This window comes from Melozone crissalis, unplaced genomic scaffold (genome assembly GCF_028551555.1).
Source record: "Melozone crissalis strain CALT ecotype California unplaced genomic scaffold, PUWL_Pcris_2 ptg000006l_1, whole genome shotgun sequence".
NCBI lineage: Eukaryota > Metazoa > Chordata > Aves > Passeriformes > Passerellidae > Melozone > Melozone crissalis.
This window is the reverse complement of record NW_026535784.1, coordinates 34,497,567-34,515,264: the sequence shown is the minus strand read 5'-3', so window position 1 is coordinate 34,515,264 and position 17,698 is coordinate 34,497,567. Positions and strand designations below refer to the sequence as shown.

The 17,698-nt window shown below is 35.2% G+C and overlaps 1 protein-coding gene across 3 annotated transcripts in view; it reads right to left on the bottom strand.

The window, feature by feature from the left end:
• Nucleotides 1-17,698, bottom strand: part of FSTL5 (follistatin like 5) — a 271,451-nt gene that overhangs the window by 48,985 nt on the left and 204,768 nt on the right. For all 3 annotated transcript variants that reach the window (XM_054295663.1, XM_054295662.1, XM_054295664.1), the window contains 2 exons: nucleotides 11,948-12,109; nucleotides 9,922-10,056 (listed from right to left, as the gene is read on the bottom strand). In XM_054295663.1, coding sequence (XP_054151638.1) covers nucleotides 9,922-10,056; nucleotides 11,948-12,109 — 297 coding nt within the window. The remainder of the gene's footprint in view (nucleotides 1-9,921; nucleotides 10,057-11,947; nucleotides 12,110-17,698) is intronic.

The window sequence follows — 17,698 nt, the reverse complement described above, 5'->3', positions numbered from 1 at the left end:
GGGCAGGACCTGTGCAGCTTGCTGTGGGAAAATCCACCCACAAATAATCCCATGCTGCATAAATAAATCCGTGATGCCCAGCATGTGAAGGGTTGCAAGGTTTACTCACTACCTATATTTCTCTTTTTATTATATCTTATTAAAGCAGCTATTTTATTACATCATTTGTTGTTGAGCCTTTATACTGTCATCAAAAAGAAATCTGCATTGCTCCTTCTTCTCCCTTTTCCCCCAGCAATGCAAGACATGTGAGAATCCAAGTTTTCTTGAAAGAGGTTAACTTTCTTATTATTTTCTTTTTCTTTTTAAGCACACTTACAGCTCCATAAAAATGACTCTTCATTGTCCTTCCACAGCTATTCTATGGTTTTCTGTACAGCCCCAGCCTTTGATTAGGAGCAGCTAATATAACATCTGAATCCCTGTTCTTCATCTTTGTTATACATTGAGTTGGATGAATGCTAATAGGTTGCACATATTTCACAAAACTCTGTTCTTAGTAATTCATGAAATTCTGCAGCAGATTAATAGCAGTGTAAATTCTTATACACTTTGGATGGAAACAACAGCTGCAAATATCCATGGTATTTCTAGCACTAAATGAATGAGGGTACTGCAATATCACTTTGCAAATAAATTCTGTATCCTTCTCTTTCTTCTTGCATTGGTAATAAATGTCATTGCATTTACTTTTTTGACTCAATAGGCAATTTCAAAGATTTGAACTGTCAACTAGTGTTATTCCTCCCTACTTTTCTTTTCTTGAAACATTCAATGCATTTTGGAAATAAAGTGTGTGTGTGTAGGCAAAATTTACCTTGAGTTTCAAGACTAAATGTAACTTTTCTACTTCCTTTTGGCATTATTAACTATTCAAATTTTCAGTAATCAGCATGCAATATTATATATTCAGACATATTCAAAAAAAATGGATATCAATTAAAAGATAGGAAGGCACTGTCCCTTTCAAAGCCTTCAATTCCATGATGGCAAAAGGTCACAAGCAGATGTAATTGAAAATAGGACAGTGAGAGAAATGCAATAAAGTCATACAAAAAAATGTGTAGTTCAACATAATTTTTCAGAATTGTACTATCATAATCTGCTGTACTTTCTATTGCATTAAAAGAGTAATTTCAAGATGTTTAAAGTGATGTTGTCTCCTTACTTCACGCATAGCCACCACCACTGCCAACTGTTTTGATTAATCCGAAACACAGGATAAAGACAGTGTATAAGTTACTCTCTTTTCTCACATTTCTGATTTATAAAAACCTGCCCTTATGTTATGGGGTAAATCTATAACATAATTACTATATTTTTGCTGATCTAATAAAAAAAAAATCATTATTTTTATATTAGAAATAATTGCGTTAAAAGTGAATATGAGGTTGACATGAATTACATTTTTGCTGAGATTCCACAATCACATACCTACTTTTAATTTCATTCTTTTTCTATAAGAAATTCAGATTGGTTTTGTTTATATGCAAATGCAAATATATAAAACCTAATTTATTTTTGAAGCCAATACTTTTTAAAAAGTTATCTATTGCTTGCTTCAAATATTTTAAAATTAATTGTCATTACAAATTCTAGGCTGTTCTCATGTGATATGCACTTCAATTTCATTTTAGGTTAATACAATAACCAGATATCTGGTTTATATATATTAGACTATTATTTATCAGTTAAAAGTCAACAGTTGACACTTTAATTTTGTTCAAATATGAACATGTTACCTTATTTTCTACATTTTATATAACTCTTTATAATGAATCATACATAAGTCCTTTCCCATAGCACATTAACTCAATCCAGTGTACACTAGCAGGAAGAAAAAATGGTTCATGAGCTGAATTACTTCGAAGTTTGAAATAAAGTCTTTGCCCACAATGCTGTCAACAAGTATAAACTTGTTTAGCTCCGCCATAAAATAAAATGCCAGCATAAATTATCTCTGAGAAAAATTAGGTAAATAGGTACCATTCAGTATCAGATGTGACAGGAAGATTCTATTAAAATTGCATAAAGCCTTTCAGAGAGAATTTAGGCCATAAATCACAGTCAAAAGGCTTTTAGTCTTATTCCCAGTTCTAGACAGTGGAGATGCCGTGTTGCTTATGATGGCCATAAACCTGTCAAGCCAGTAGCATTCAGATCACATAATCTTTTTAGGTGATAAGACTATGACATTACCTAAAAAAGGCACAGCTAGAAATAGAGCTACTTAATGGCATGGAACAGTTATATTTTTTTTTTTTTAATTTAGTCCTAAGATACAGTGCACGAGAGATACAAAAAGAGAACTTCGGTTCTGCTTTTTGGGACTAAGTGAAAGAAACTGTAGGATAAATTACTTTGCCACATTTGATGATGTCATAGTGGGTGAATTCAGTAACACAAGAGTCTGTGCTTGATAACTAAAATAAAAGCTACCAAATATTAAAAGTTCATCAAGTACATTCAAATAGGTCTTGGAAATGTCCTAATAGTTTTACTTGATAACTCTCTATCATGACAGCTGTCTCCCCAAGGTGCATACATGTCACAAAAAAAATTTAGAGAAACACCTAAGAAGTCATATTAATCAATCACAAACTGAACTGCACTTTGTAACACAAGTTTTTAGAAATAGTTAGGAAAAGGTGAAATATAATAAAAAACCCCAAACCACAAACCCACAGAACTATTTCACTTCAAAGGGAACAGCATGATTTTTTATGATCTATGGCTCTAGTATAGTAGAACTAATCTAAATTGAAACAGAAAAGAAACTAAAGCACATACAAAGTACCTGTCAAAGTAGAAACCACCAGTAGAAACCAGAAACCACCAAAAAATATGGATTTTTAAAGTTACTTTACTTCAAAATACTTTACTAGTAGCTAAAAAAAAATTAAGTACTTAAAAATTACCCCTGAAAATATTCACTTGTCTTTGGTGATGACTATTTTTTATTTTCCTGTTTTCTATATTACCAGATTTTCTTCTTTAGGAAAAAAACCCCTTATATTCAGTGTAATCTGATATTACATATGTGTATCAAATTACAGTGATATATTCTACTCTATTATTTATATTAAATATTCTATTATTAGCTTAAGTCCTCTTAGCTATCTTTTTTCTAAGTTAATAAAATAGTTTATTTGGTATATTTAGCTATGTATTATATTCCATAGTCAGTTAATGTTACTTTCATTAAAAAATTTAAAATTTGGACCAATTCCATTGGTCCTACTACTATTTCAATGGAATCTCACAAAATAAATAAATTCCACAGATGGAAGTTGCAATTTCTTCCTCCTCTCTTCGAAATTATTATTCTACCATATATCAACGAAAAATGCAGTAAGATGTTTCCCACTCCACCTTTCTCATAAATATATTGTCAAGATACACTGCCAAATTATCTTTGTCCTATATTTAAATTCTTCAGCTTCCAAACAGTTTTTCAACAACAGCAAGATGACGACATTGGTTTGCCATATGGCTTCTAGGAGTTGGGCTGATCCAATCTGTGTTTGTTATTATGATATGTAGTCATCAACAGAGAACTACAGTGGAGCTGTCCATTTGTGTGTTCATGCTTTAAATGAAGCTAAGTCCAGTAGTATGGAGGAGGAAGTTATCTGTTAATAAAAGATTTGAGAGTCTCTTAAAATGTACCTGCACGTATTACAAGCTAGAAAATGGAAACCCATCTTTTATCAGTTGCTGCATGGATGCTGGGTGCTAGAATATAGAACCTGTTTACAAAAAGAGAGAAATTGCAGTCCTAAAGAAAATAAGGAGTCTTAGTTATGATGAAATCCCATTTTTCTGCTAGCAGAAGAGGTTCCAGCCATCTGACATTCCTTTATACATTGCAGCAGCAAAAACCCTGGAAAACATCACAGATTGCTGCTAAAGGTAGAAGAAAAGTATTGTCACATCAGAGCTATTCAAGGTTTAAATTGTACTGCAATGAACACATTTGGGTTTTTTAACGTTCTGTTGACAACATTCTTCTAAAAATATTTTTGTCCTGCATTTGTGCAGGGGCAGGATAATAACTGAAACCAGAGCCTGATTGAAGATTTTCTACCTTACAAAGGACTAAAAAGGAGAGTAAATGATGTGTAGTCAAGACAAATATTAAAAAAAAAACCAGATCCAAATGCAGTGCATAGAATACTTGCTAAAAGTTTCAGCTGGTCTGGTGCTATTAGTTTTTAATACATTTCAGAATACATCATAAATTTTAAGAGTGCCATAAAGTACCACTATATCTGCTCCTAGTAGTTGCCTCACTTCCTGACACTTAGTAACTCAAGTAGCTGTAGGCTAGTTAGACTGGGTTATATGACCCAGACAAAAGAACAGACAACACTTGCACATAATTAAATTCATTAAGAAATCAAAAAAACAAGAATAAAATTATAAGTCAGCTAATATGTTCTAACAGAGACCAGGTCTTCACAGGAAAACCTGATAATTTTTTTAATGTAAATAAGAATTTGGTAATATAGAAATTCATATAGTTGTGACCCATAATTTTGCTAAATATCTGATTTGTTAAGACAGAATATTCTGATTAAATGAGTTATTTAATAATGGTAACATATATGTTAATAGAATTAAAAACTGCCAAAATAATTAATCTGAAAATGTAGTTAAATAATTAGTAAAAAGTGAAGGAGAAAGTTCTGGAGTATGTCCAGAGCAACAGGTAGTGAATCGTGTCATAACCACTTTCATCAATGACCTGCAAAATACAAAATCATTTCCTAAGAAGTCTGTGAATTACCTGTAATGATAAACAACGGCTTTAACAAACTGAATGACTTTGTCAAGTTCATTTGTAAAATACTTTTTTTTTTTTTTTATCCAAATTGAAATGTAGATGTCTTGGCAAATAAAGAACATACTATGCCTAACTGAGACAGGTGAGAAGGAATAGGATTTGGACAGTGAGGTCTGATAGCATATGGGAGATAAACACATAAACAAACTTCCACTGCTGGTATTAGTTGAAAATAGTGACAAACGATTGATGTGGAAGAAAATGTACCAAATATATATTTTGCTTTCCAGAAGATTAAAAATAACAAATAATAAATTTTCTTGTGCAAAGAGCAGTATTCCTTTCTTAAAAAAAAACCCAAACTGTACTAAAACAGTTAGAATTCTCAAGACAAGAGGACTGAGTACTATTTTAACTATCTTATTACGAGAAACTTATATATTGTGTGTGTGAGAATTTGCAATCAATATTAATATATTCATAGGACAAGAATTCTTAAGAGGTCAATTTATTGGAGGGGAAAAAAAGTGAGAGACTCAAAGGAGGCAACTGAAGGAAAAATTGACTTCAAATGGAAACTGAGCATTATTCTGTATTAGTGAAATTGATTAATAAATAAAGCAAAATATCAAGAGAAATGAGGAATTTTTTGATTCTCTGCATGTCTGACTCGGGTATATGCATCTCTGTAAGGACACACTTCAGGCAGACAAAGCATTTGCTCTGTATTCAGGCAGAATGCAATTTAATGTCTTGTGAAATGTAGAAGATAGAATAGATTTGGATAAAATGGTTCCATCATGCTTAAATCTATGAATCCATGCAATACCAGTTCTGAAAAATAAAAATACATTGGAATGAAAATCAAATGAGATTTTGAACTGCTATTTGTATTTACGAATGTGATTACACCAAAGAGTCCTTCCAACACAGCTGAGCTGTCTCAGGTATTCTTAGAGGATCATGGCAGTAGGGGAGACTCTTGTGTCCTCAATGAGATTTAGACCAGGTCATTAATCCCTAGAATGTTTTTACCAGTCACCTCAGGGGTTATTCAGCTATCAACCAGACCAGCTATCTCATTCTCAATGGCTGTAACTGCAGGCTTGAGGGAAAATGGAATTCACAGCAAAAAGAATTTGCAGTCTCCAGAGAATCAAAACAGCACAGTTCTCACATTCAGAAGTATTTTAGATGCTACTGCTATTATCAACATCAGAGGAATTAAACAGGATCTGATAATACAGAGCAGTAGAAATTTATCACCAGTACTTGTAAGAGACATTTATATAGGCAATATAAACTAAAACTTTCTATTATAGCTTCACCAATCTAGCAAAAAGGATTCATCTACTGCTGTCAAATATATAAATAAAATTTCAGCTACAGAATGAGTTAATCGGTAAAAGGCATGGCTAAAGTTAAAGTATTTAAAACTAATTTGATTTCTCTCACCAAAGACACTGTTAAAATGAAAGTATGTTTTCAGAAGTCTTATTTTTAGTGCACATTGAAAAAGGCTGATGTGCTAAGAGGAGGCCAAACTATCCTTGAGACTATCATCCAATATTCAAAATTTTGCCTATGTGAGAAAGAGCAAGGCTTCCCTGTTCAGTGCTGGCATTTTCTGAACAGATCTGGATGACAAAGCATTTTCAGAGTATTTTCCATTCACTTCCATCTAGATTACCATCCTGATTATGAACCATTATCATCAAAGTATATTGACTTTTCTTGGTAAGTGGACTTCAAGTTTCTGAAACTGGAAACTTCAAAATAAACAAGTTCCTAGCACCCTTAATTCATACTTGACATTGTGTAACTTTATTTTTTCTCCCAGCATCAAGTTTCCCATAGTTCAGTATAGCTTTGCCTTCATTTCTTTTCTCTTTATAATACAGACATATGCATTACATGCATCTGTAACAGTCCTATGAATTATGAAAACCTAGCAACCTGAGAGCACTTTTAGACAGACAAGTGAGGTAAAGGTTTGCTTATTATTTAACAGTCTACTTTTCCATAATGACACTGATTTTTATTTAGTCCAAGGTAGCAGAAAACAGTATTATCTCTTGGGAGCTGATTAAATTACCAATTTACGGAGAAATCAACTATCCATGCCCTTTCTGTCACAGACACTATTTTTTTTCTCAAAGCACTGAACTGAATTTTTAGTACATTTGGGATGCATTGAAAGCAATATTCCACACAAAAATAATAAAAATTTAGGTTATTGTGTGAAGTAACATTAAACCCCCAAAGTTTTCCCATGCACCCAAACAATGGGTCACGTAAGTACAAAAGTGAACATTTACTTTGACTATTACGCTTCCTAGGAAATAAAATATATGCACTGATAATGGAATAATGTTTTGCATTTCTTAAGTGGCTTTTGAAATTATTGTCATGCTCAAGGCAGTGCAATTGTACTTTGTATTTTAGAACTAAACTGTAAAGTTCCCACCAAACTCTCAATAGAAAATCAATTCAATGTTCAGAAATGCTTTTATTTTTGCTTTGATTTTTATCTTATATAACATCACAAAGGAGAAAAGCCCGGACTAACTGACAAGCTAGTGAGAAACTGATCTTATTTTATTCAAAACAGTATCCTAAGATTTCCAAAAGGGAGCCCTCTAATAAAGAATTCCAAAAAAATTTAAAAATGTGTCTGCTTTATAATCTTAAAGGAGGATAAAAGCAAAATAATTTATAAAACTGTCATAAATGACAGAAATAGTTTATATCAGATCATATAGAATCACATTTACATTCATCAGAGGCTATCTTTAGAATAAAACTTGTGACCTAATCAATAGGCTTGAAATAGAAATAGCTGTAGCATTGTGCTTAATATGTGTGGGTGGGGTAAAAAAAAGCCCACAATCCTATCCAGGTGGTTTTACCTATTTTATTCCTTAATAATCCCTAATTTAATGTACGAAGAAGAGTTTTGGAGGAAATATAAAAACAAACAGAAAAGAGTTAATAATGAGGCCCTTCCACTTCTGATAGTGGCTCTCCAATGCTAGCAACTCCTCCCTGCAAAGAAATTCTTTAAGAAACAACAGCAGCTTTTGAAACTACATCTATAAAAATGTGTACCTGTTGTAATTTGTTCATGTAGTTGTGACAATGATTTTGAGAGTCAGTGCTTTTTTTATTAGTATGTAACTTATTTTTCTTGCATGTACCAAAATGAGATTCTGAACAAATTGGAGTTTAACATGTAAATATCTGCTACACCTAAATTTGAATGCTATAATTATACATATTTGGATTTTATGAGTATTTACACATGGATCAATTCTTGGGAAACCATTTTCAAACACCAAGGAACATAATGGTAAAATGCTTCCCTTCAACATACAACACAGAACTTGCAGAGTAAATCATTTTTATAGGAAGGAAAATAACTATATCTTTTGGATGTACTGTCTTAGAAATAGTTTGTTTTATATTCTGGCCTCCTTTCATTTACATCTTTCATGACACCAATGGTCATTCTCACAACTTACTGCTAGTAGATATTAAAGCATTTGTTACAAGCTGTGTTCACTGTATGGCATGTGATTTTACAAATCCTGCTAAGGTAGCAGATCTAAAATTATTACATCATATTACAGGTCCTGAAAAAGTGTTCTGCATTGTTGTGGATATCCATACATATTCACAGCAGATCAGATCTGCAGAACTGGACTGACTTAACTAAACTTAAACTGACTAATTTAACTAAAACACTAGCAAACTGGCTAGTTTGTTACAAATAGTTTTTTGTTAAGGCCAAACAAGATGTCTATAACAACCTAACACATATATAACCAACTAGAGTTCATCAGGGTCCTGAAATTTGGCAACTTTCACAATATTTTTCACACAATGCAATAGGCAAATGGAAGTGGCCAAGCTACTTTACATTACCAGAAACTCTGCATGATCAAACAACTTATTTATCCTCAGGTGTCTTCCCAAAAATATCTGAGCAGTAATTTTCATGGCACTTAAAAAAATCACTGTTATAATTAGTCTTACTTAAAGCAGCTAAGTAAAGATATCAACATTTAGATTATAAAATTTTCCTACATGGAAGATTTCCTCTGAAATATTTCAAGCATAGCAAACCTATATGTAACTGAACTCAATGTCCTGTGGCTTGTAAGTGTCAGGCAGACTTGCAGTGCTACTAATCCTGCCACTGGTACCCTGCTGAGTATTTGACACTGCTGAATATGCTTTCAAATGAACAGGAATGTCTTAGGTTAATGCAATCATACACAGTAGTAAGACAACTATCATTTTACTGGATGTATTTCTAATAAGTATGTAGTATTCATTAAAATAAGAGATTCAAAAGAAAAAAAAAAACAAACAAACCCAACCAATCAAACAAAAAAAAAAGGCGAAATATAAACTCAGGAATGGATTTTTCTAAGCAAAATGAGGTAAGAGGAAAAAATACTGTTAGACAAAAAAATACTGTTAGACAAATAATAGGAAAACAGGGTTTATAAATCCCACTACCATTTAACAGAGGATAAAGAATACTGCTTGTTAGTAGTGATATTGATTTCTTTGGCACATTCAACTCCCAAAATGGAAGCGAATATGCTCATTATTCCTCCACATTCCAGGCACAAGGCAGCATGGGCAGGCTGGAACTGCTCTGGACCTGCTGGGCACTTCAGCAGGTGAGATCAAGCCATGTGATTACTGTCACATCATAAGGCTGATTTTGAATCTTGGTGTGTGTCAAGAACAGACAGGAAGGAAAGGTCTTCCTCCCACACCCCATCAACTACTGGAAAACACATTAATAGTTGCCCTTTTCTTTTTCCCTTCACATTCCCTTTGTCAGCAACCCATCTCTCACAAGGAAACTACCAAAAATTTACAAGCAATGTAAAAAATATATTGGTTCACACAATGAATCAGAGATTTCATTTTACTTCTAAATGTACTGCAGATTGCGCACTCTGCCTCCAGTGACTCTTGGATACCATTAATTGAACTTTATTTTTTAAAATCAGCTGTCTGCACAAACTCATTTTAATTTATTTAATGTTTCATAGTTTTAATACTGATTAAATATTTGAGTGTGGGCGACGTATTTTTCTACTTCTCACAATACTTACGAGTCTTTCGAGCAGAATCTTCCACAAAGAGAGAAGAAATATCCTCATCCACCCCTGCTTCATTCTTTGCAATGCAAGTGTAAGCTCCTGTATCTTCATAGCGCACATTGCTGATGTGAACCTCGCTGCCGTTTGCTGAAAGGAGAGGAAAAAATCAACATGCAGACATGCTAGTGCTTTCAGATTATAAATTCAGAAGGGTTTCTCTGCTTACACTAATTAAACCATTTTCATTCCTGAGTTCATAACTTGGAGGCATGCCAAATTAGTCCAAAGGTATTCAACTGGCTAGTGAATTACATGCACTATTTCATCTCACAGTTATTCAGAGTGCCTCAGTTGGTTTTGTACTTTAGAGACAAATATCAATCTGAGGTTTTATATATATTTAAATTACTATTTTTTTTTAAAGTCAGGTAAATATTAGGTTTTTATTATGTTGCATCTGTTTACTAGACACCATAATTTCCTTTACACAAAATAACCCAAGGAATAAAACTGGCCAAACATCCAATGCAAATAAAAATTTTAATTTGTTGCTCCTAACCAGAGGCACCTAGTTAGTTTTGGTATTGTGTGACTGCAGTGTAACAAAAGAAAAACAGGTGCATTGAAATTTTTCACCTACATCAATGTAGAAGCTTCTGGAAACCTCGGGAATTTTATTTCAGATTGTGTAGGAATGTCAACAAACAATCCAGGTTTCACAGGCAAAGGTCTTTTAAATAATGTGATGTGAATAATTGCGTGAACAATGACTCATTGAATTTTTAGTATATTTGTTCAGCTGTAGGATCTATAAAAAACCAAGCTTTGTAGATATTCTAAAGTATGGACTAAAAGGGGCATTGTCTTACGGTGTAGCACCCTTCTAGCTTGAAGCAAGTGCCCAGATAGTTTAACTCAGAAAAAAGCTCTGGGAAAATGTAATGAGATTTTCAAAATTTTATTTCAAATAATTCCATGCTAGAAAATTGAATTAAATGTATTTTGCTTACAGAGGAATCCTTTGAATTTATTGGTCATAAATATATGGAACAGAGACAAAGGTGAAAAAAAATTCCTCAAATCCCTACAGGAGAAACTAAGAGAATGTTGCAATGGAAGAGAAGTCCATCACTTTCTACTCATAGTGGAAAGTGTTTCTGCAAGGCAATTGTTCACAAATACCCAAGAGAGTTGTACATGAAAGAACAGGGGACTATGACACCTGCAGGGGGAAGTAACACTTCAGAGAAGCATTGCCCTATCTATCCCACTGCTTCTTACAGTGCAGGCTGAGTGCTGTCCTGTCTTAACTACACATCCTGGTTTTGTTGATGAGTGAGAGAAAGTTTTGAAGGGAACACAAGCAGCAGGGGATTTTTTTTTCTCCTACAGCTATCAAAAATTACCAGAAAGACTGAAGCATGCAGATTTTATGCTGAACATGTCCGCTGATTTTGCTGAGCCCTGAAGATTAATAGAAATGAACTGGTGCTAAAGGAAAGACTTTCCTTTAGTTTCCACTGGGGTTTTTTTGGTTTGGGTTTGGTTTTTTTTTCCAGGCTTTTGGGGTTTTAGAGGTTTGGGTATTTTGGGAGGGGAGGTAGGGCTTGTGCGTGTGTATGCAGTGTCTTTGCTCTCCCACAGAGGTCTGCTGATACTCTTCAGTAAAGAGCACATCCATTTCAGGTATTTCTCCTCCAGTCCTTTCTACTATCCGGTCCTCAAATCTTACAAGATTCAGTTCTGATTGGGACTAGGCCTTGCACTGCCTGCTCCACTCAGATACTGCACATTTTCAAACAGACAAGAGCTTATTGGAATTTACTGGTAATCCTGCCAGAAAGTACAATCATTCTAACAAAGAGAAAGCAGAAAGACGTGTCTTGGGGAGTAACTGGAAGAAATTGCATCTTTTGAAATGTTTTAGCTTAGACTTCAAGCCTTTGTTAAAACTATGGAAGAAGAAGCAGTTAGTATGGAAATTATGCACAGATAAAACATTAGCAAGATGTAGAAAACAATAAATGCATTCCTTTACCTTGAAGAGTTAGCTGTTTGGATAACTTTGGAGTGATATCAATTCCGTTCTTCAGCCAACCCAGCTGTGGGTTGGGAATACCTTCAGCGTGGCACCGAAGGCTAGCTGTCACACCTGGCTCCCTTGCCTGGCTCTCTGGATAGACTCGGATAACTGGTGGAACTAAATATAGAAACAATTATAATTTAGTGGAGAACATTATTTTCATTTTAAGAAAAATAATGATAAGAAATTCAGAAGACCCCTGCAGCTGTATATAACTACATACAGACGTGGTATTCATCAGATATTCAGCGACATTCAATGCAGAATTCTGTCTCAGAAAATTTATGAAGCAAACAAAATGTTCTGTGAGAAAAACCTCTTCACTGTGGTATCAAAGAAAAAAGCCTCAATTCTTCAATAGTTAGTGGTTGAGTATTAAGATTTTGATTTTTCCTTAGATTTCTTTATAAAATGTGACTAATGTACAATTAGCGAGTCGTGATATGTTGTAAAGAGATTTTAATTGCCCTGTTTCACAAATCTTAACATTTCATCTCCACCTTTCCCCTCCTTCCAAAACACCTAGTAACAATCCCTTCTACATGCAAAAAATCTGTTCAGGTTTATAATTCTTTATACATGTTCAGACAGGACCTTCTGTACCCATGATACCACCTTCTTTCTTTACCATATGGGCACTACACCAGCTTATGTTCAACCTGATTTCCCTCTGAAGTCCTTTCCTGCCAAGATGCCTTCCACTAGGTGGTCTACGGAATATACTGGTGCACCAGGATTGTTTTTCCCTGGGTGCAGGACTCTTGCACTTCTCTTTGAACTTCCTAAATTCCTGCTGCTTCATTTCTCCATCCTGTCAAACAAACAGCAGCATGACCCTATTGTCTATCAGCCACTCCTCTCAGTTTGGTGCCCTCTAAAAAACTGTTGAAGGTAGAACTCTGACCCATTATTCAGATCATTAAGTAAGATTTTAAGACATACATCCTTCTGGACAAAATGTCCACAAAGCTGGATAACTGTGTTACATGATGGGTCAACAGCAGCTCAAGGGTCAGGAATAGAGTTACAGTGAATGGGGTAACATCTGGCAGGGATCCAGTCATTAGTGGGGTTCCACAGGGCTTAATCCTCAACCCAGTTCTCTTCAAAATCTTCATTAAAGACTTGGACACAGCACAGGACCTGAAGGAATACTAATACTTTGCTGACAACACCAAATTGGGAGAAGCTATTAACTCCCTCAGGGACAGAGAGGTCCTGCAGAGAGACCTCAACAAATTAGAGAGATGGGAAATTGCACGAGGGCGTACATGGCCCTAAGTCCGGCTAGCTGAATGGGTAAAGCAGCCGACGCCCCTGCGCATCTGAGGCCAGCCCCCCTTGGCATCCTGGCCTCGGGCTGGGCTGGATTGCGGACTTGGATTCGCGCTGGACGAAACGAGAGAGGAGGCAACCACTTGCTGGGGGTAAAACGTCGGTTTATTGAAGAGCCCACATGCAGCACAGGGCAAACCAACAGGTGGAAAAACACACCGCAAAATGGCCCCGAACACGGGGGGAGACAGAGTTTTACAGGGAAGGGGTGGAGACGGGAGGGAAAGCCCAGGTAACCAATAGGGGAACATGTGGGGAGGTACATAAGAAAACTGACACAAGAACTTATCCAATAAACATAGAACAAAGGAGGGGTCCTGGGACGTCAGCCAACCACCACCCCCAGAGAGAAGAATGTTCTAGAAAGCAGGGAGGAGTGGGGGGGTGATTGACTGGGCCCAGGGAGGAGGAAAACTTTACTTATATGGCGGGATAAGGGAGGAGCAGTTATGTAACTTGGGAGATTGACAAATAACAGGGGCAGGGGTAACCATGGTAACATAACTGCCAAAGGCTCTGTGGCGGGAAAACTGGAGGGGGAAGAACCATCTTACAAAGAACAGGGGGGGAATAATACATAAAATGGGGGAACAAAACAAGAAATTTAAAAACACACTACAACAGGAAATCACCAACTGTGTGAAGTTTAACAAGGGAAAATGCCAGATTCTGCACCTGGGGCACCTACAACCAGGGGCAACCCTGGTTGGTTGTACAAACTGGGGAATGAGGTGCTGGAGAGCAGTGCTGTGGAAAGAAACGTGGGGGTCCTGGCTGATGGCAAGTTGAATATGAGTCAGCAACTCATGAGACAACTTGCTTGAGGTTGTTTCTAACAATAAAAAAATATTAACTGTAATAAGATTAAGGAAGTGTATTTCCTATTCGCCAAAGTTTTGTTTAATGCAGCTCTAAAAGTGTGGAATACTTAGGTTATCACAAAACACAGCTGGGTAGAGGAGAAGTATCAGTTGATAATGAAAGAAGATAAAAAGATCAAAAATTAACCGTGTCTACTTTGGCATGAGATTAAACATTTTCAAATCCTATTCAACTATTTACAAGAGATGTCTCAGCATGCTGTCCCATTAGACCATAGAAATGTCTCACATTTCTGCATTGCAAGAAATGCATAAATCTACCTTATCTCAGATAGGATGCAAAAATCAGTAGGTTTCAGAGATATTTTAAACCCAGTTAGAGAGAACAGTCTTTTCTACGTAACCCCAATATGCAAATTGCAAAAATGTAATATAATAACATGGGAGAAGGTTAAAAATTAGATAATATGGCTTTTAGTTTCTTAGACTACCAGCTGAGAGGAAGAGCACATAAATATCAGAGATTTAAGGTTTCTATTGATTTTCTGGAAAGGACTTTGCTTTCATGGAAGTGGATCTTAATTTTTCATCTCAAGCCTGACATTCCCACTCCTATTTCCCTCAATTTCTTCCCTCTTTAATCTCCTCTTGCATAGCACTGTGGGCTCTATACTGAGACCTTGCCTTCCCCACTGTGCTCTTCAGAATGAGCCCTGCTTGACTGCACATTCACTGGGGGTTTGAATATTTTTGGCACCTCAGCTCCCAGTCTTGTTCTGCCACACTTCCTAAAGCCCAATTTTCATGTCTGCCTGTTCAGCATTTCTTGACACAAGGTCCTTTGGGCGGCCCACCTCATGTTGTAGATTTCCCACTGCAGCAAAGCCAAATGCCCTATTCTTCCACCTCGTCTCTGGAAAAGCAAGAACCTCCACTTCCTTAGAGACTGGACTGCCATCACTGAACACTCTCAAGCATCTCAGCAACAAAAACAACTTTTAGGACCAATAGCAAGGCACTGCAATTAGTTGTGTTCTGACAACATACGCCAGGATATTTCTATTCACTTTCTGTGCCAGTGAAATATTCTAATTGCATAAAAAATTTATGGGTATTTAACTACCTCACCTGGACAGACTTCTATTGACAACACGTGAAGAGAATTTTTTTAACAGTTCAATTTCAAAGAATTTTCACTGACAGGAAAGAGGAATGTATTAGTTTTATTTGGGCAAAAGGCATGCAATATTTCTAATGCATTATTATTGCTAAAAAAAGTTTTAGAAAACATTATAACTGAAATCCAACTCTTCCTAAACCAACAAATAAAATCTCACCCTGCATGACAAAATGTTATTGTCGTTAAATTAACTACTTAAGGGTTGTTAGGACATATGAAAGGGAGGATCTGCTCAGGTGAAAATATATGAGTTTTCTTTTACCATCCCTTATTTCTACAGTAGATCCTGTTCCCTTTAGCACTGTTTTTCCAGGAACAGAGGTTCTTGCATGACAATAGGGTTTATTTTTTGACATGTCTTTCCTCTATTTGCTGCCATTTTCCTCACCAACTCTATGTCTGACAGGTTTATGCAACTAGAAATGTTTTTCAAGCCTTGTTTTGCATTATAATTTTTATTTCATGTTACCCTGAAGACTATTTGTAATATTCCACTAAGAAAGAACTGTGCCACTGAGGCATGCTGCAGACAACTGAAATATAAGTGGAGTTGTGGGCTCAGTCTAAAAAGTTAATTCGATGTGACAAATGCAAAGTCTTTGGGGTTTGTTTGAATCAGGTTTTTGTTTGTCTGTTTTGTTTTGCTGGTTTTTGTTTGTGTTTTTGGTGTAACTGACCAAAACAAACAAACAAACAAATATCACCAGAAATAAAATTTTAAGTACGTAATTAATGTGACTGTTCACACTGACTTTCAAAGAGATATGTTCTAGCATCTTGAGCTAAAAAAATCTTACTTTGAAAAGGAGAGATCATGACATATGTTAAAAAGGGAGGGGAGACACTGCCTGTTTGTATTTAGTAAAGTATAACACACAATTCAGTGAATTCTATATCCCTTATCTTTCAATTCAAAAAGCAATGTGAGACTGTTGGCTTCAAATATGGTGGATATGTTACTATTCAATAGCTCTAACACTTGCTATAAAACCTCTTGAGCATTATTTCAGTTGGGTCTCACAGGGGAGGGAAGTGAGAAAATAGTCTATTCCAGCTGTCTTGAATCCAGGAGAATGCATGTGTTTAAAAAAGAAACAGGGGATAGCTATAGTAAACTAGGTTCTTCTAGTGATATATATATATATAAAAAATAACTCTTGCTTAAGCTTAGATACTTTGGAAAAACAAAGCTGGCAAACAATTCTTCAGACACTACACGTTCCCTGCTTACATCTGGCTGAGGCACTGGGCTCTTCATTCTGTACCTTAATGTATCAGAACTGCTGATCTTATTTAAGTATCACTGACATTTTAGATGAAAAATAAAGATCAAACTGATAGACTCAAGTTCATTTACTCATATAGCCCCAGTGTCATATAAACTCAAAACTGTATACATGGAAAGTTGTAAAAATTATTATTATAAATACTAATAATTAAGACTGAGTCATTAAAGAGTTACTTCTTCCTGATCACAATTTTTATTTTGGTTTTGTTTTTAGTTTATATGAAAAGGCTTAAAATATCAACCTATAGGATTGCTCACAATATTTACCATATTATTTGTATAAAAGTAGACTCATTATTTTACCATAAAACAAGTCTTTTACAGTGCTCATTAATGTATTTTTAAGACTCCAAAGGAAGCTCATTATTCTTTATTACTGTGCCAGATAATTCAAAACTAAAAATATATTAGATTTTTATCTTAAAAGTAAATCCGATTTATATCTATAATTATTGCATATTAGCCTAAAATATGTGATTTTTTTTTCCTAAAAATATATAGGTATACATAAATGGAAACCAAGAAAGAACTTAAAATCTAATTACATTGTTTTCACTGAACCTTCACATTAAATCTTTGCGCTCAACGTAGTCTCATTATCCCATTAACCTTTTGACTGTCTCTCCAGTTAATACAAGTATCATTATATTAATTAGTCATTATCACAGCTACAAGTACTGACCATCATGCCTGTGCTTAAGAAGCTTATTCCTTAGAAGTACAAATCTAAACTGTGGAAGAGCTGTTCATTTGACCTTTAATCTCAGTGGATTTAACTCAATTTATCCACAACACACAGAGCAAACAATCCTATTGCTCAAAAGGTCTCCTTTTCCTGTTTCTTGCTCCCCAAAATATCAACATCCAAAATCATTTAGGAAGGTACCACTGCAGTGCCAGCTTTTGCAATAGCAGCTATCTGAGGCTTACAGTGGTTGCCAGATGAAAAACATATTTCCTGTCAGACACATTATCACTAGAAAAACCTACATTTGCCCTCCTTCACCTCTCTCAAATTATGTTTCTTGATTTTCTAGTCTTGCAGAAAACCTTCTTCAACTTGAGCGGAGTTTTGCCTCATT